General features: G+C 39.2%; 1 protein-coding gene across 1 annotated transcript; it reads right to left on the bottom strand.

Annotated features, from left to right (window-relative positions):
* Positions 1-12602: 12602 nt before the first annotated feature.
* On the bottom strand, positions 12603-13547 carry LOC102250193 (olfactory receptor 9A4). The gene has a single exon (XM_005862830.1). It carries the CDS (start codon positions 13545-13547, stop codon positions 12603-12605), a length of 945 nt encoding a protein of 314 aa, XP_005862892.1.
* Positions 13548-15141: the final 1594 nt, after the last annotated feature.

The following is a 15141-nucleotide window of genomic DNA, read 5'->3' on the forward strand; positions in this document are numbered from 1 at the left end:
AAATTGTATATATACTTTAACAGCTGATAGCTCAATTTTGAAAATGAAATTTATTTTATTAAAAACAATCCCTTTATAATTATTCAAATTGTCTTATACATTTTGGGGATCATCCTATATATAAATCAAGCAAGCCTCTACTTCATGTTTTTATTTTTATATCTTTCTATACATAAATATTTCTTTCTTACATAAATTTAACAGTCTTAGTATCCTGGAACCTGCATTTACCTGAGAAAAGCCTGTGTTCATATTCCCAGGTCATTACAAAAGAAAAAATATTCTACTTGTTACTGTTTACATTTAAGTACATTTGAACCATATGAAAAATTTTTTAAAGCAAATGTTATAAATCTAGGGTTATGCTGTTTTCAAATATTTTGTGAATGCAAAAAATATCTCTGGATTAAAGACAAAGGAGAGATGAAGGAAAGGAGAATGAGACAGAGATTGAGAGAAAGAGGAGGAAGAGGAAGAAAGAGAAAGAAGAACCAGCTTAGAGAAATGTCAGGGTAAAAAATGCCTTTTCTCCCTTGGCTGGAGCAGGGAGAGAGCCATATCTGGGGGTGGGAGAACAAGAGATTAGAAAGACTAATGATATTAACAAGGGCCAGAGAATGTCAGAGATGGAAAGAAAATGTCCTCCACAGCTTATTTACATACGATGAGCCTGACAACCCAGAGAGAGTGGCTGCCAAAGGTCACACAGTAATTTACTGGGGCTCCTGACTCCTAGCTCAGCATTCTGGTCAGAAAAGCAGAAAGGGCTGCTTTCAACAGGGAACCATGCACAGGATAGAGGGTTGGCCAGAGGAACCTGTGAAGATCCTACCAACTCTGAGATTCTAAGACTCAAAAATATACTTTGAAAGATCACTCTGTCCATGAAGTTCTCATAATCAAAGACAAAAGTTTGGAGCTGAATAAAGTGCACTCTGGCACAAAGTAGGTTCTCAATAACTACCATATCAATGAATGTGGATGGTTCTTATCAATAACAGTAACTAAGTGCTCCTCTTTGATTACTCCATGAGCTTAAGTGAGTGGCTCATGAATAGGTGATCCAAGAGGCCAGCGGGCAGGCAGAATAATGGTGCCCCAAAGCTCTCCATGCCTGGTCCCTGAGAATTTGTAATATTACTTGGCAATAAAGACTTTGCAGATCTGATTAAGGACCCTGAGATGAGGAGATTATCCTGAATGCCCCAGGTGGCTGCATGGAGATCCCTAAAGTGGAAAACCTTTCCCAGCTAAGGTGAGTGTCAGTGGGAGATTCCATGATCAGAGAAGAGTCAGAGACATGCAGTGTTGCTGGCTTTGGAGATGGTAGAAGGGAACCATGAGCCAAAGAATGTGGGCAACCTCTAAGCCCTGGACAAAGCAAGGAGCCCCCAGAATGGAGCACAGCCCTAGTGACACCATGATTTTAGCCCACTCAGGCCTGTGTCAAACTCTGGCCTGTAGGGTTTGTAAGATAATAAATGGGTAGTGTTTAAGCCACCAAACTTGTGGTAGCATTGAGATCCACAGAAGCAATAGCATTTTGTAGCATTTACTTTGCTACAGAAGCAATAGAACACTAATGCAGTCATGAAAGCCCACACCCAGCCACACATTTGTCTCAATTCTCAAGATGTCCTGCCTCCAACTCTGCTTTGAACAGCCCTCCTGTCTGCCTGCCTGAGCTCCCTAGTAGTAATATGCTGCTTTCTACCGTTAGCCTCCATTTCTGCCCTGAAAGACCTAAAATCTGCTTTGTTATTAATGGCTTTGTCCCAAAAACCCAGCTTCAGTTTCAGGTCCTATAGAAAGATTGCCTGACCAACCCTGTCAAGCACTTCTGGGTCTTAAACTCAGAACCCATTTGCACTGTCTTCACTGGAAACATTTTTCTTGATATCACTTTGTCATTATTTCAGTCTGGGGTGTGGTTGGGGCTATGTGGGGGTGGCATCCATAAGGACTGAGCTCTAAGAGAATGAACTGTGGCTCAAAGTCTACTGGGGAGCTCAGTCCTCTACCATCTTGCCTTCACCTTCATCCCCAAGGTGCATCTTCTCAAAGGAGTCAGGGACAAACCCTTCTGTCTGGACAGTTCCCAAAATATGTCTATCAAGGGGCCCTACCTCTGAAAGGACAATGACTCCTCCTAAGTTAACTGTTTCAATTCCCAACTTCTAGAGATGACACTGGAGAATTCAGACAAGAGCTGCTGTGGTCCATGGTCTACATTCCCTGCTTTCCAGATCTTAAAACCCTGGATCTGGAAGGGAGACAAAAACCTCTGAGTGGAAACTCTGTATCTAACCCTGACCATGTACTCCAGCTGCTATAATCTCAGTCCAGCTGGGAAATTCCTTTGAGCCTTTCTCATCTCATTTTACTTAGGCATTTCTCAAAGGAAGGAAAGGACCAGGGAGTAGGCACTGCCATAGAACAAATCCTAAGCCATCAGCTGCTTAGGTGTATCTAGTTCTCTATCCCTTTCTTCATTCAGATCTTTTTCTCAAATGTTACTGTATTCTCTTTGCTTTCACCTATTTTCTAAAGTAGCTCTGATTTAACATATTCTACCAAAATCTTTCTGTAAACACACTTTAATTTACCAGTCTACATTCCTGGATTTTTCTAAAATAGCTCTGATTTAATATATTCTACCAAATTCTTTCTGTAAACACACTTTAATTTACCAGTCTACATTTCACAAAAAAACCTATAATGACTTCACTTACCAAGAAAGTACTACTAGCACGACTTACATTAAGACAAATCTACTAATTAACTGCAAATGTCAAGCTTTATAAAGTCTACTATGTGGATATAGACAAGGTAGGGAATTTAGGCTCATTTGGTAGATACGAATGACTAGCTTCGGAAACTTGGCTCCCTTAGTGGTCCCCTGGCTCTCATTATGTGCTCTGGTGTCACCCAAGGCTAACCCCTTCCTAATTGAGGTGCCCCTTTCTCTGACTTTCTGAAAAGTTCATTTCTTTCTTGCTGAAGTGCTCCTCACCTAAAATAGAGGTTCACCTTAGACTGAAAACCTTGTCCCCTCCAATTACACATCAGAACAATGACTCATGTTTGCTGTTGCACCAACTGATTTATTTTTTCTAATTATTCTCTTTTCACCATCTCAAAGAGTAAATATTTGTAGAATAAATGAAAGTGATGAAGAAATTAAAAATAATTCTTCTGATAATACATACCTTACCTTTGTGTGTGTGCATGTATATAAATATACAGTGTGTGTATTTTTTCACACTTTACAAACCACTTTGACATTTATTTTCCATTTGTTTTTATCCTAACAGTAATTCAATTAAATAAATACTCACTGATCACCCACCATGAACAATGAATGCACTCCTCCTCAGCACTGGCCATTAAAGATTTAAAAAAAACATATTTCCCAGTCAGTGTGGTTCAGTCATTGAGCATGGACATATGAACCAGGAGGTCACAGCTTGAATTCCAGTCGGGGTATGCCCAGGTTGCTGGCTCAATCCCCAGTAGGGGACATTCAGGAGGCAGCTGGTCAATGATTCTCTCGCATCATTGATGTTTTATCTCTCTCTCCCTCTCTCTTCCTCTCTGAAATTAATTAAATGTATAAAAAAGAAAAAATATATATAAAAGACGTGGATTTTACCTGAGGTTTCTCCATCCATGTGAGAGTGAAGAGTGGAAATAGTACAGTTACTTGTAACACACTGTGATAAGGGGTTTCCTACTTATAAGTGCCGTGAGAGCCCAGAAGAGAAATGCTAATTCTTGGGCTGCAGCCCAGTAGTGTTTATGAATCATGAATAGATAACTTTAAGAGGAAATAGAGATGAAAAAAGAGTTGGTCAAAGCAATGGCCAAACTAACAGTAGATTCTGGTTCTTCAGTCTGATCACCTTTCCATGCTTGGACATTCTTCTTCCCCTGCACCAACATTCTTTTCAGTAAACATTGGAATCGCCAGGATCTGATGCCACTAGACTCCTCTACTCCCTTAATCGGTGTGTTTCCATCAAGTTCCCATTCAGTTTTTAGACTCATAATGGCAATAGTTCAAGTAATCCCATAACAGTGATTGTATTTTTCATATCCTCACTTGAAAGAAACACATACTATTTCTAAAAGCAGCTATAGATTCAGTGTCACTTTTAAAGATTTGCATTTTATCACAATAGTATCCACAAATATATGAAGGTTGGAAAATAACACATACACATGAGAGAAATGCTTTTATTTGGTCTATAAACAATGTTAATTACATTTTTAGATTCACACTTTCTTTACTATAGTACAATTTTTACCAAGAGATAGGAACAATTGATCTTATTGTTAGTTTACATAAGGTGATTTGATATTAGGTGATTGGACAAAAGGCAACAATCTTCCCCAGAAGTAGTTTACATGGGAACATAATTGCAGGGGCACAGGACGAGATTGTTTGTAACACTCAGAACTTGTGTGTGTAGGGTTACAGCCCTGATTAATCTTCACAAAAATCAGAACAGTTCTTGTTATCTTCAGCAAAAAATAAATAAGCAGTAAAAGCAGAAGGTTTTTTTTTTAAAAAAAAAAACTTAATTTCCTCTTTCTTAATTCTAGAAAAAAAAATAAGTCTTGTGTAGCGATGAAGAAGATAAATCTGATTTAAAACCTGACCACCTCTCAAAGAATGGTATCTAGCCCTAACCATGTTGGGGTTGGGGTGGGGGGGAGCCATATGGAAGTCGAGGGAAATGAAGAGCACATTTGTATCAATGAGTGATTTTGTGGAAAACTCCGTTTTAAACCATACACATTCATTGCTTTGAGAACAATAGAGAATAATTTGGGGAGAAAGAATAGTGAAAAAATTGTTTCACCAACACCTGGCTATCTAAGCACAAAAACCAGGGCAGGGGTTATCCCTCACACAAATATATCTATCTGGCCAGGGCAAGGAAAGATTGACAATAGCACTGTGATGATTATAAAACATTTTACAGATATAAAGTATTAAGGTGATATTGTTTTGTGTTAATTCAGCAGTGGGTATACCCAGTATAGACACTACAACCAAGACAACAGCAGCCCACCACTAATGGGATTTGAAGCATGTGGTTCACTGAAAGCAACAAAATATCCACAATCCAGCTCAATTTACTCATCAGGTGAATGGAACCCCTCAAACTTATAACTGGATCAAAGAAAAGGATTGTCCATTTCCAGGCATAAATACTATTTACATCAGACTCAACAGTTCTACATACAATGTGCAGCATTTAATTTAAAGACTTATATAATACACCCACAGCAGAAAATACAACCAATTTTTCAAGAGAAAAAGCAATGGGACTAAACTCAGGGCAGATCCAGATATCAGAACTATCAAGTGAGGATCTTCAAAATAACTATGATTGACAGGGGAACTTGGCAGACTGGCTGGCTAGTTAAACAAGTATAATTCGTAGAAATTATGATTTAAAAAGATACTTAAAGTCTCTGGAAGTTGTATTAAAGGCATATAGCAAATGAAGAAACATTTCTTTATAAAATCTAAAACACAGTAAGAACAGCAAGAGGCTTTGGCACTTAAGCCATGATTCACTACCTTCCCCCCTGCTCCCAGCTCAGTGTGATGGACACACCACTCCAGGCAAGTGCAGCCAAGAACAATGGGCTCCCTTTCCCCTCAGCTCCAAGTTAAGGGCTACAGTATCTTCCCTGAAGAGGCATGTGGTAAGCACTTCTCATCCCTCCTCCTCCACTACTACATGTTGCAGAGGCTAATTTCCAGGAGAGTGCAGAATAGGGAGTTAAACTCCTCCTTCTATTCAGTTTCCATTCCTAGAGCAGAGGCTGTACCTAGAGCAGCACACTGAGAATACCAGGGCCCTAATCACCTTCCCTCCTGCTCACTCAGGGTGGAGATTCCACAACAGGAGAGGCAAGCTAAGAAGGTCAAAGGCTACTGCTACTGCCCAACATCCTGCAACTAAAGCAGGGGTATCACTTAGAGCAGTGGTTCTCAACCTTCCTAATGCCTCGACCCTTTAATACAGTTCCTCATGTTGTGGTGACCCCCAATTCCATTGTTACAAATTAAACATAATTAAAGCATAGTGATTAATCACAAAAACAATATGTAATTATATATGTGTTTTCCGATGGTCTTAGGCGACCCCTGTGAAAGGGTCATTCGACCCCCAAGGGGTCGCGACCCACAGGTTGAGAACCGCTGACTTAGAGGGAGGGCACCACATCCCCACCCCTTGCTCCAGAGTCATGGCTCAGATATTTTGCCCAGAGGGAGAATCAGCTCTGAAGAAACTGACTTTACTTGAAACAGTGAGGGGAAGTTACAGCCCAAGGGCCTTCTCAAAAACAAGACAGCTTTTGGTGGTAAGCAAAGGAGGAGGCTGGTAACTTCACTGGAGATACAAGGCAAACTACAGATCAGCTAGTTTCAAAGAAAAAACTAGAGAGAGTGCTAAGAAATGAAGCATAGAATCAGAATAAACCTCAAACTCTGACCACAAAAAAATACCTCTGTAACAAAGTCTGAACTTAATTGGATCAGACTGGTGTGATCAGGGAAAGAGACAGTGAGAGAGAGCCTTGTTACAAACCACTGTCACTTCTGGGTGACTGTGTGCCTGCCCGGGACTGTGGCCTTTGAGGAGTGACACCAGAGGGTGTACACTGCCTAGAAAATGTACTTCACTCAAATAGTCCAGTCAGGACCCTAAACAAGTCAACAAGCAAAACACAGTAACAAGCCCCTGGAGTGGGAGACGAGTATCCAGAACCTTGCCTTATAATATCTAAAATGTCCAGTTTGCAATGAAAAATTACAAGACCTGCAAAGAAACAAGAAAGTGTGACCCCTACATAAGAGGAAAAAACAACAACGGAAGCTGCTTTAAGAAGGACCAATTGCCACATTTAAGCATCATAAATTGTGCACCTGAAATCTGTATAATTTTGTTAACCAGTGTCACGCCAATGCATTCAATAAAAAGAAAAAAAAGTCAAAAGTCAAAATGAAAAAGAGCCATAGACTTTAAAGTAGTCATTATAAATATGTCTAAAGAATTAAGGGAACATGTTAAAAGAAATAGAGGTATGATGACAATGTTTCTCCACATAGAGAATATCAAGAGTTCAAAATTATAAAAAGGACCAAATGGAAATTCTAGAGTCAAAAAGTAAAATAAGTTAAATGAAAATTTCAGTAGAAGAGATCAACAGTAGATATTTAACTGACAGAAGAATTAATTAGTAAAGTTAAAGATAGAATGATAGGAATTTACAATGCAAAGAAGAGAAAGAAAAAAAATAAAGAAAATGAACAGAATCCCAGAGAAATATGGGACTCCATTAAGGGTACCAGTGCACATGTAATGGGGAAACCAGAAGGAGAGATACAAAGTAGTGTAAAAAATGTTCAAAGAAATAATGGTTAAAAACTTTACACATTTAATTTAAAAAATGAATTTACACAACCAAAAAGGTCAATAAATTTCAAGTAGGAAAAATGTAAACAACTACACACAGACATAATAAAAAGTAAAATTGCTGAAAGCCAAAGAAAAAATCTTCATCCTGGCTAGTGTTGATCAGTGGTTGAGCATCAACCTATGAAACAGGAGGTCACGGTTTGATTCCCAGTCAGGGCACAGGCCCTGGGTTGAGGGCTCAATCCATAGTAGGGGGCATGCAGGAGGCAGCCAATCAAATATTCTTCCTCACCATTGATGTTTCTATTTCTCTCTTCCTCTCCCTTCCTCTCTCTTAAATCAATAAAAACACATTTTTTAAAAGAAAAAATCTTCAAAGCAGCAAGAGAAAAACAACTTCTCATGTATGAGTAACTTCAATAATAGCTGGCTTCTCATCAAATACAATTAAAACCAGAAGGCAATGAAATGATATAGCTAAAGTGTTAAAAGAAAAAAACATGCTCAATCAACAATCCTATCTCTAGCAAAACTATCTTTCAAACAAAATGAGAAAAAGACTCCGCAGATAAATAGAACACAGAACTTGCTGCTAGCAGACACAATTTACATGAAGGAAGTTCTTCCAACTAAACGCAAGTGACCCCAAATAGTAATTAGAATCCACACACATAAAAATGAAGCACTAGCAAAGGTAATTCTGTAATTATAAAAGATGGTAAAAATGCATATTTCTTCTCCTGCCTCCTCTTAACTTACTTAAAAAGCATCTGTATAAAACAATCCTATATGATCCTATATAATAAAGAGCTAATATGCTAATTAGATGGAACAGCAGAACGACCATCTAGACGACCTTCTGGACGAAGCCGGGGCTTTGAGGGGCTGCAAGAGCCGGCTGGGGCTGAGAGGGCCTGCCGAGGCAGCTGGGGCTGCAAGGGCTGAGCCCCTTGCACAAATTTCACGTATTGGGCCTCTAGTAAATATATAATTGCATTGTTAAGTGGGTAACACATACAGCTGAAACGTATTTGTCAATAACAGTGAAAAAAGGGTAGGTAGAAACAAAGCTGTTTTGGAGTAAAAAAATCACACCAAACAGCAACTTGAATCTGAGAAATAAATGAAGAGAAACAGAAAGGGTAAATAAGTTTAATATAACAAGTGCCATATGTATATTTCTTCACCTTCATATAATGTACTAATTGTAACAATGTATTATTGGGTTTGTAGCTATATAAATGTAATCTTACCTAAGAATAGACAAACATGTAAATTGACCATCCCTCCGCTACACTCACCAGCCAATCAGGAGAGTATGCAAATTAACCCAACAAAGATGGTGGTTAATTTGCATACATAGGTGTGAAGACTGAAGGTTCTGGCCGGAGCAGTGAAGACTGAAGGCTCTGACCAGAGCAGGGAAGGCCTGGGTCCTGGGTGCTAGAGGAAAACCAGTGCCAGCAGCCAGGGGAAGGGAAGGCCTATTGCACGAATCTCTTCGTGCAACGGGCCTCTAGTATGTATAATAATACCAAAAAAGTGAAGTGGACTCAGAGCTATATAGGAGCAATGTTCCACATCTAACTGGCATCATTAGTATATATCTGAAGTCAATTCTAAATGAAGATGTATATGGTAAGCCCTCGAGTATCCACTAAAAAAAATAACATAAAAGAGTGAAAAAAAATCAATTAAGAATTTAAAATTTTATACTAGAAAATATTCACTTAATGCAAAAGAAATATAACTATAATTAACATATTAAATGATATAGTAGAAAAGGTAGACAACATACATAAGCAAGAGAGGAATTTTAGCTGAAAGATAAAAACAATAAGAAAGAATCAAATAAAAGTATTATAAATAGAAAAATATTGTATGAGAGATGAAGAATTCCTTTCATGGGCTCATCAGTAAACCCAACACAACTGAAGAAAGAATCAACAAACTTGAATATTGGCCATAGCAAATGCAAGTTCATATTTACTAATTTTGCTACAATCTAGTCATTTGGGCCATAATATTTTATATTCCCTTCAGAAATGAATAAAAACTCCTGTTCTCCTGCATTCATGTCAACATTTAGTATTCCCAGAGTTGTACCTTTTGCCAATCTGATGAATCCTATATGTTTGATGGTTGAGTAAACTTTGGCAAATTACTTAACTTCTTTGAACCTTTATTTTCTTATCTGCTAAATGAACATAATACTACTTAGCTCACAGGTTATTGCCAGGATTGAATAAAAATATAGAGAAATTTTAAGAAACTTAGTATACACACAATAATTGCCCCTTCTATCTATATGCTCCCAATGTACTTTGCAAATTTTCTTACATGCATTAGATAGCTATTGAATAAATAAAACTCAATCAAATAATATAAAAGTTACAGTCAGTGTCTCCTCAAAGAAATGCTGATGTTCATGGAACAAAATAACAGAGAGGTTAAGATCAAACTTTGGAGTCAAAGGATCCTGAGTCAAATTGTATTTCTGTGAAATTTTGAAAATTAATTTCAATATTAATAAGACATTGGGATATTTTAATTAGGCACAAACAATCTATAATAATAAAAGGGTAATATGATAATTAGACCAGTTGTCATTCCAGACGTCCTTCCGGACAAAGCCGGGGCCAGAGGGAAGCTCAGGTCCCGGGTGCCTGATGGTGGCTGGAGCAAAGCCCAGGTCCTGGGTGCCAGAGGAAAGCCAGTGCCGGCAGCCGAGGGAAGGAAGGCCTACTCTTGCACGAATTTCATGAATTGGGCCTCTAGTAAATATATATGGTGGCTTACAGAAAGCATAGGAGTTTTAATTACATATTATTCCATTCTTATTCCTTATCTTCTAATAACAAACATTAATATAAATCAGAAAATTTAACATTTTATTGTTATAATATACACCCATATTTATGCCTCATTAAGTATGAATATAGAGAAATACATGTGGAAATAAAACAGAAAAAGTAAATGTCTTTTTAGAGATATGTATCAGATACTATCTGGGTAAGCATTTTACTTTCACCAAGTAATTTTTACACAGAGAAACTATTAAAACTTTCCTGGTTAGAAGCAGTATTGTCTCCAGTTTTGTTCTCATTATTATGACCATATAACAAAGTGAATGTTAACAGAGGCCAATGTTTAAATTAAGTGAAAATTGCAACACATTCAATCTGACAAACCTCAAATTATAAATAAGACTTATTTTGTAGTATACTAATTATATGTGAATAAGGAGTTCAAATAAAAGCCTACAATTAGTATTTGCTTTTTAATATCTGATTATGTCTGTGTTCAGTTGTGAGGAACAGAGAGAAAAATAAATAAATAGAACAAGAAGCTATGGGGCTTCAAGGTGTGTATACAGTAGAGGGGGTCTGAGTGAGAATTTTTTTTCATTTTTGTATCGGAGACACCTGCAGCTGGGGAAATGAGAGCCCCCAGAGGACAGACCTATCTGTCTCCCAGCACCCAGTGTGAAGATGAAGTGGACATTCTGGTTGAGTATAAGCTTGGATTGCAGGGCAGGGGCAGAATGACAGTGTTATTAACTAAACGTCTGTGTCCCCGTCAAAATCCATATATTGAAGCTGTGAGTTCCAGTGCAGCTGTATTTGAGCCTCTAAGAAAGTAATTAAAGTTAAATCAGGTCATTAAAGTGGGGCCCTGATTGGATTAGTGTCCCTATAAGAAGAGATACAGAGATGGCTCTGTCCTAATATCCACACACCAAGGTAAGGCCATGTAAGAACACAGAGAGAAGGTGGTCACCTACAAGCAAACAAAGAGAACCTGCATGAGAAACTGAATTGGCCTTGATCTTGAACTTCCCAGATTTCCAAACTAGGATAAATACATTTTTATTGTTTAATGCATCCAGTCTATGGGGTTTTGTTATGACAGACAAATACAGATAGTGATCTTCCTTCATTCAGAATCAAAGACCAAATAGAAAAACCTGGGCTTTGACACAAGAGATGTCTGATATCCCATTAGTAGCCCCTGGCCCAAATCCTCTTCTCCTCTCATATTCTACACTCAGCTACAGGAATTTCCTACTCTCCTTAGGTTCATCTGAGAAAATATGACCAGGGCATTCGGAGAGGCATTTTGGAACATTGCATCACTGGAGTTAAGAAGAGGAATGGAAATGTTGATGAAGGAGGAGAGGAGGAATAGGAACACCTTATCAGAAGGAGGTCAGAGCCTTGGCTCATGGTGAAATGGGGGGAAGCAAAAAAAGAAACATAAAGACTGGCGAACTAAGGGAGAGAGGAAGAAAAAACAGAAAAGTTAGTGGACAAACAAAGGGCAAGAAAGGCAGGGAGAAGAAGCCTGGGCGACAACATGTTGAGGAACCAAAGAAACTATATATGAGGGCAGTGAGCCTCTCTCCTTTTGTGTCTATCCCCATACATGCCACAAAGAGGAGATTTGAGCAATACCCTGAAGTTTAGCAAACAAACTTTACCTCATTCTCATACCCAAATATTTCCATCTTCTGTGTAGCACAAAGATTTTGAGAATGAGAAAAATTGGAATCTCCATGTCACTACTCTCCACTGCTTCTGTAGAAAAATGTATGTACACTATATTTACTTCGCAGTAGCAGTGGGGCCAGGATAATAAAACACTCAACCAGAAAAAGAGAGAACCATGGAATATTCAACATGTATATGTTCATCTTCTCAACAAATTGCATAAAATTATAGGACAAGCAACTAGGAACATTTGATGAAGAAACAAAGTGAGCATCTCTTCCTTTGTACTCTGATACGCCATCTCTCACCTCATCTCCCTCTTCATTTCCTACCTCCCCCCCCCCAGTAATTTATTTTCAGAAATGAATTATAAGCAAATGAATTGGCCTAATAGAACTCTACAAAAGTACTCATTTGCTTTCTTTAGTTTCTCCCACACCACAAGGAGTTCATCAGTAGAAATAAAGAGTATCTGAAGCTATGAGATTCTAGTGGGCAGAGCGTGGGTTTTATTGTTACCTGCCTTATCTGCTTCCATGGCATGATTAGGAATGGTACACACTGTTTGATTTCTATAATGATGGTAATTGTGATATAGTAGATAGGGTTTCCTAAGTTACTAAAAAATCTCAAGTAAGGATCATACCCCCACTTAAAACTAAGAGAAGAATTAATACTTGAAAAGTTGACAGGAGCGTTTCACACTATCTCTAAGGGCCTCTTTGACTTTGTCATTCCGGAGAGTGAAGATGAAAGGGTTCAGGAAAGGAGTTACCACAGAAATCAGCAGGGAAACTATCTTATTGTACTGGGCTGCCTGTGTTTGATTGGGTTTCACATAGAGGAACAGGCAACTTCCATAACCAATCACGACAAAGGTGAAGTGTGAGGCACATGTGGAGAAGGCTTTCCTCCTGCCAGAGGCAGTGGGGATCTTGAGGATGGTGGAGATGATGTAAGTGTAGGAGACAATTGTTGGTACCAGAGAACCAATGATAATGAAAATGGCCATTAAAAAAAGAATAAACTCTGTGAAAAGGCTGTCATCACAGGATAGTTTGAGAAGTTGCCCTCGGTCACAGTAAAAATGGTCTAAGACATTCGATTTGCAGAAGTTCAGCTGAAATGTGGCATAGACTGGCCAGATTTCAGAAAGAAACCCAAACACCCATGACACAATTACCACCCAGATGCAGGTGTGGCTGTTCATAATGATGTTGTATCTCAAAGGTTTACACACAGCCACATAACGGTCCACAGCCATTGCTCCCAGTAATGTGAATTCTGTGGTCCCCACAGCAAGGTACAGGAAAAGCTGGATGACACATCCAGCCAGAGATATTGTCTGCATCCCGGGGAGCAGAAACCCCTGAAGCATGACAGGGATGATAATGGATGTGATCAGGATCTCCAAGGCAGAGAGGTGGCCAAGGAAGAAATACATGGGGGAATGTAGACGTTTATCAACACAGACAATCACAATGATGACCGTGTTTCCCATTAATGTCACTGAGTAGAAGAGGAAGAAGGTAGCAAAGAGGATATGGTGTAGTTCCACAGAGCCAGGGAAGCCAAGGAGACAAAATTCAGTGGCACTTGAGTGATTGCTCATCATTTAGTCCTTGTTTCTGCTCCTTGTGAAACTCTGATACCAAAAGATAGGTGGCACTGCTCCACATGGTCCTGCTCTCCTGCTCTTAAAAGAGAAGGAAGACAGATTAGGATGAGAAACTATTTCCTCCTGATGATCCGATGAATTGCCCCTACTATTATGCTCTGCACAAAGACAGACCAAAATATTGCCTCTTCAAATCTAGCTCAAAGCTCGCTGTCAGGAATGGGTGATGGCAGATTCTTCTGTATTGGAGTGAAGAAAACCTTCCTTGTCTTTTCCCCCACTGAAAGTGCCTTCTTTAGGGGACAGAGGATACAACATTTGAAAACTGAATCAATCAGCCCCTAAAGATTCTGGGATTGTTCTATTTCTTCTTAGGTTAACTGTATCATCCTATATAATAAAACCCTAATATGCAAATCGACTGAACAGCAGAAAACCAATCACTATGTCAAGCACTGACCCCCAACGGGCAGTTGCTCAATGCAGGAGCTGCTCCCTAGTGGTGAGTGCGCTCCCACAGTAGGAGCACTGCTCAGCCAGAAGCCGGGCTCAGGGTTGGCAAGCGCAGCAGCAGTGGAGGGAGCCTCTCCAGCCTCCACAGGAGCGCTAAGGACCCCTCGGGGTTCCGGACTACAAGAGGGTGCAGGCAAGGCTGAGGGACACACCCTCCCCCCCAGTGCATGAATGCCATGAACCGGGCCTCCAGTATGATATAAGGGCATTCCAGATGATGTGCAAGTCAGGGAACATTGAACTCAGCCCTCATTCACACTGGGACTACACAGACCCACTTTGGGACCAGCAGAAAAACATCTCTGCTTTTCCATAGTTCTTATAACCTCCATTTTACAGAGCAGCAAGATCTCCAAATGGGAACTCTGGAGCTTGGGATAATTTCCCAGAGCTGATTCATTTTTCTCTCATTTCATTTTCTTTCCAAAGTCTTAGCAGAAAGAAAAGTGGCACTTGGCCATGACAAAAATAAATCTCTACCCCTCAGTTCATCCATCCATTACTCAAATATCATCTCCTTGGAGGACTCTTTCCAATTCCTCTAACTCCATTTGGTAAGGACTTGATCAAGTTTGGACTCCGATTTTCTTTATAGCACTTATTCCCTGAAATTATGTTATGGGTTTAATTATTTTAGTCTTTAATTCATATGGGGGGAAAATGCTGAAGAAAAAGAGATCCTGCCCTGCTGAGGTTCCATACATGTAGGGGTAAAGGCTTCACTATACACAAAATAAGTAAGCAAAAATTACATAAGATATTAGTTTATTAATCATGCCATAGAAAAACTAAAGCAAGGAAGAAAAGAGGAACAGAAAATCTATGTTCCTTTATTTGCTGTTCATGTATGACATTAGAATAAAATTCCTTGAGGGCAAAGACATGTCATATTTTATATATATATATATATATATCTACACTAATAAAAGAGAAACATGGTAATTGGCGTACAACCGCTACCCTTTTCATTGGCTAATCAGTGAGTATATGCAAATTAACTGACAACCAAGATGGCAGCTAATTGCCAGGCACTGAAGCGAGCACGAGGCTTGCTTGCTGCAGACTCCAACATTCCCCG

This window comes from Myotis brandtii, unplaced genomic scaffold (assembly GCF_000412655.1).
Source record: "Myotis brandtii unplaced genomic scaffold, ASM41265v1 scaffold168, whole genome shotgun sequence".
In the NCBI taxonomy this organism is placed as follows: Eukaryota; Metazoa; Chordata; class Mammalia; order Chiroptera; family Vespertilionidae; genus Myotis; species Myotis brandtii.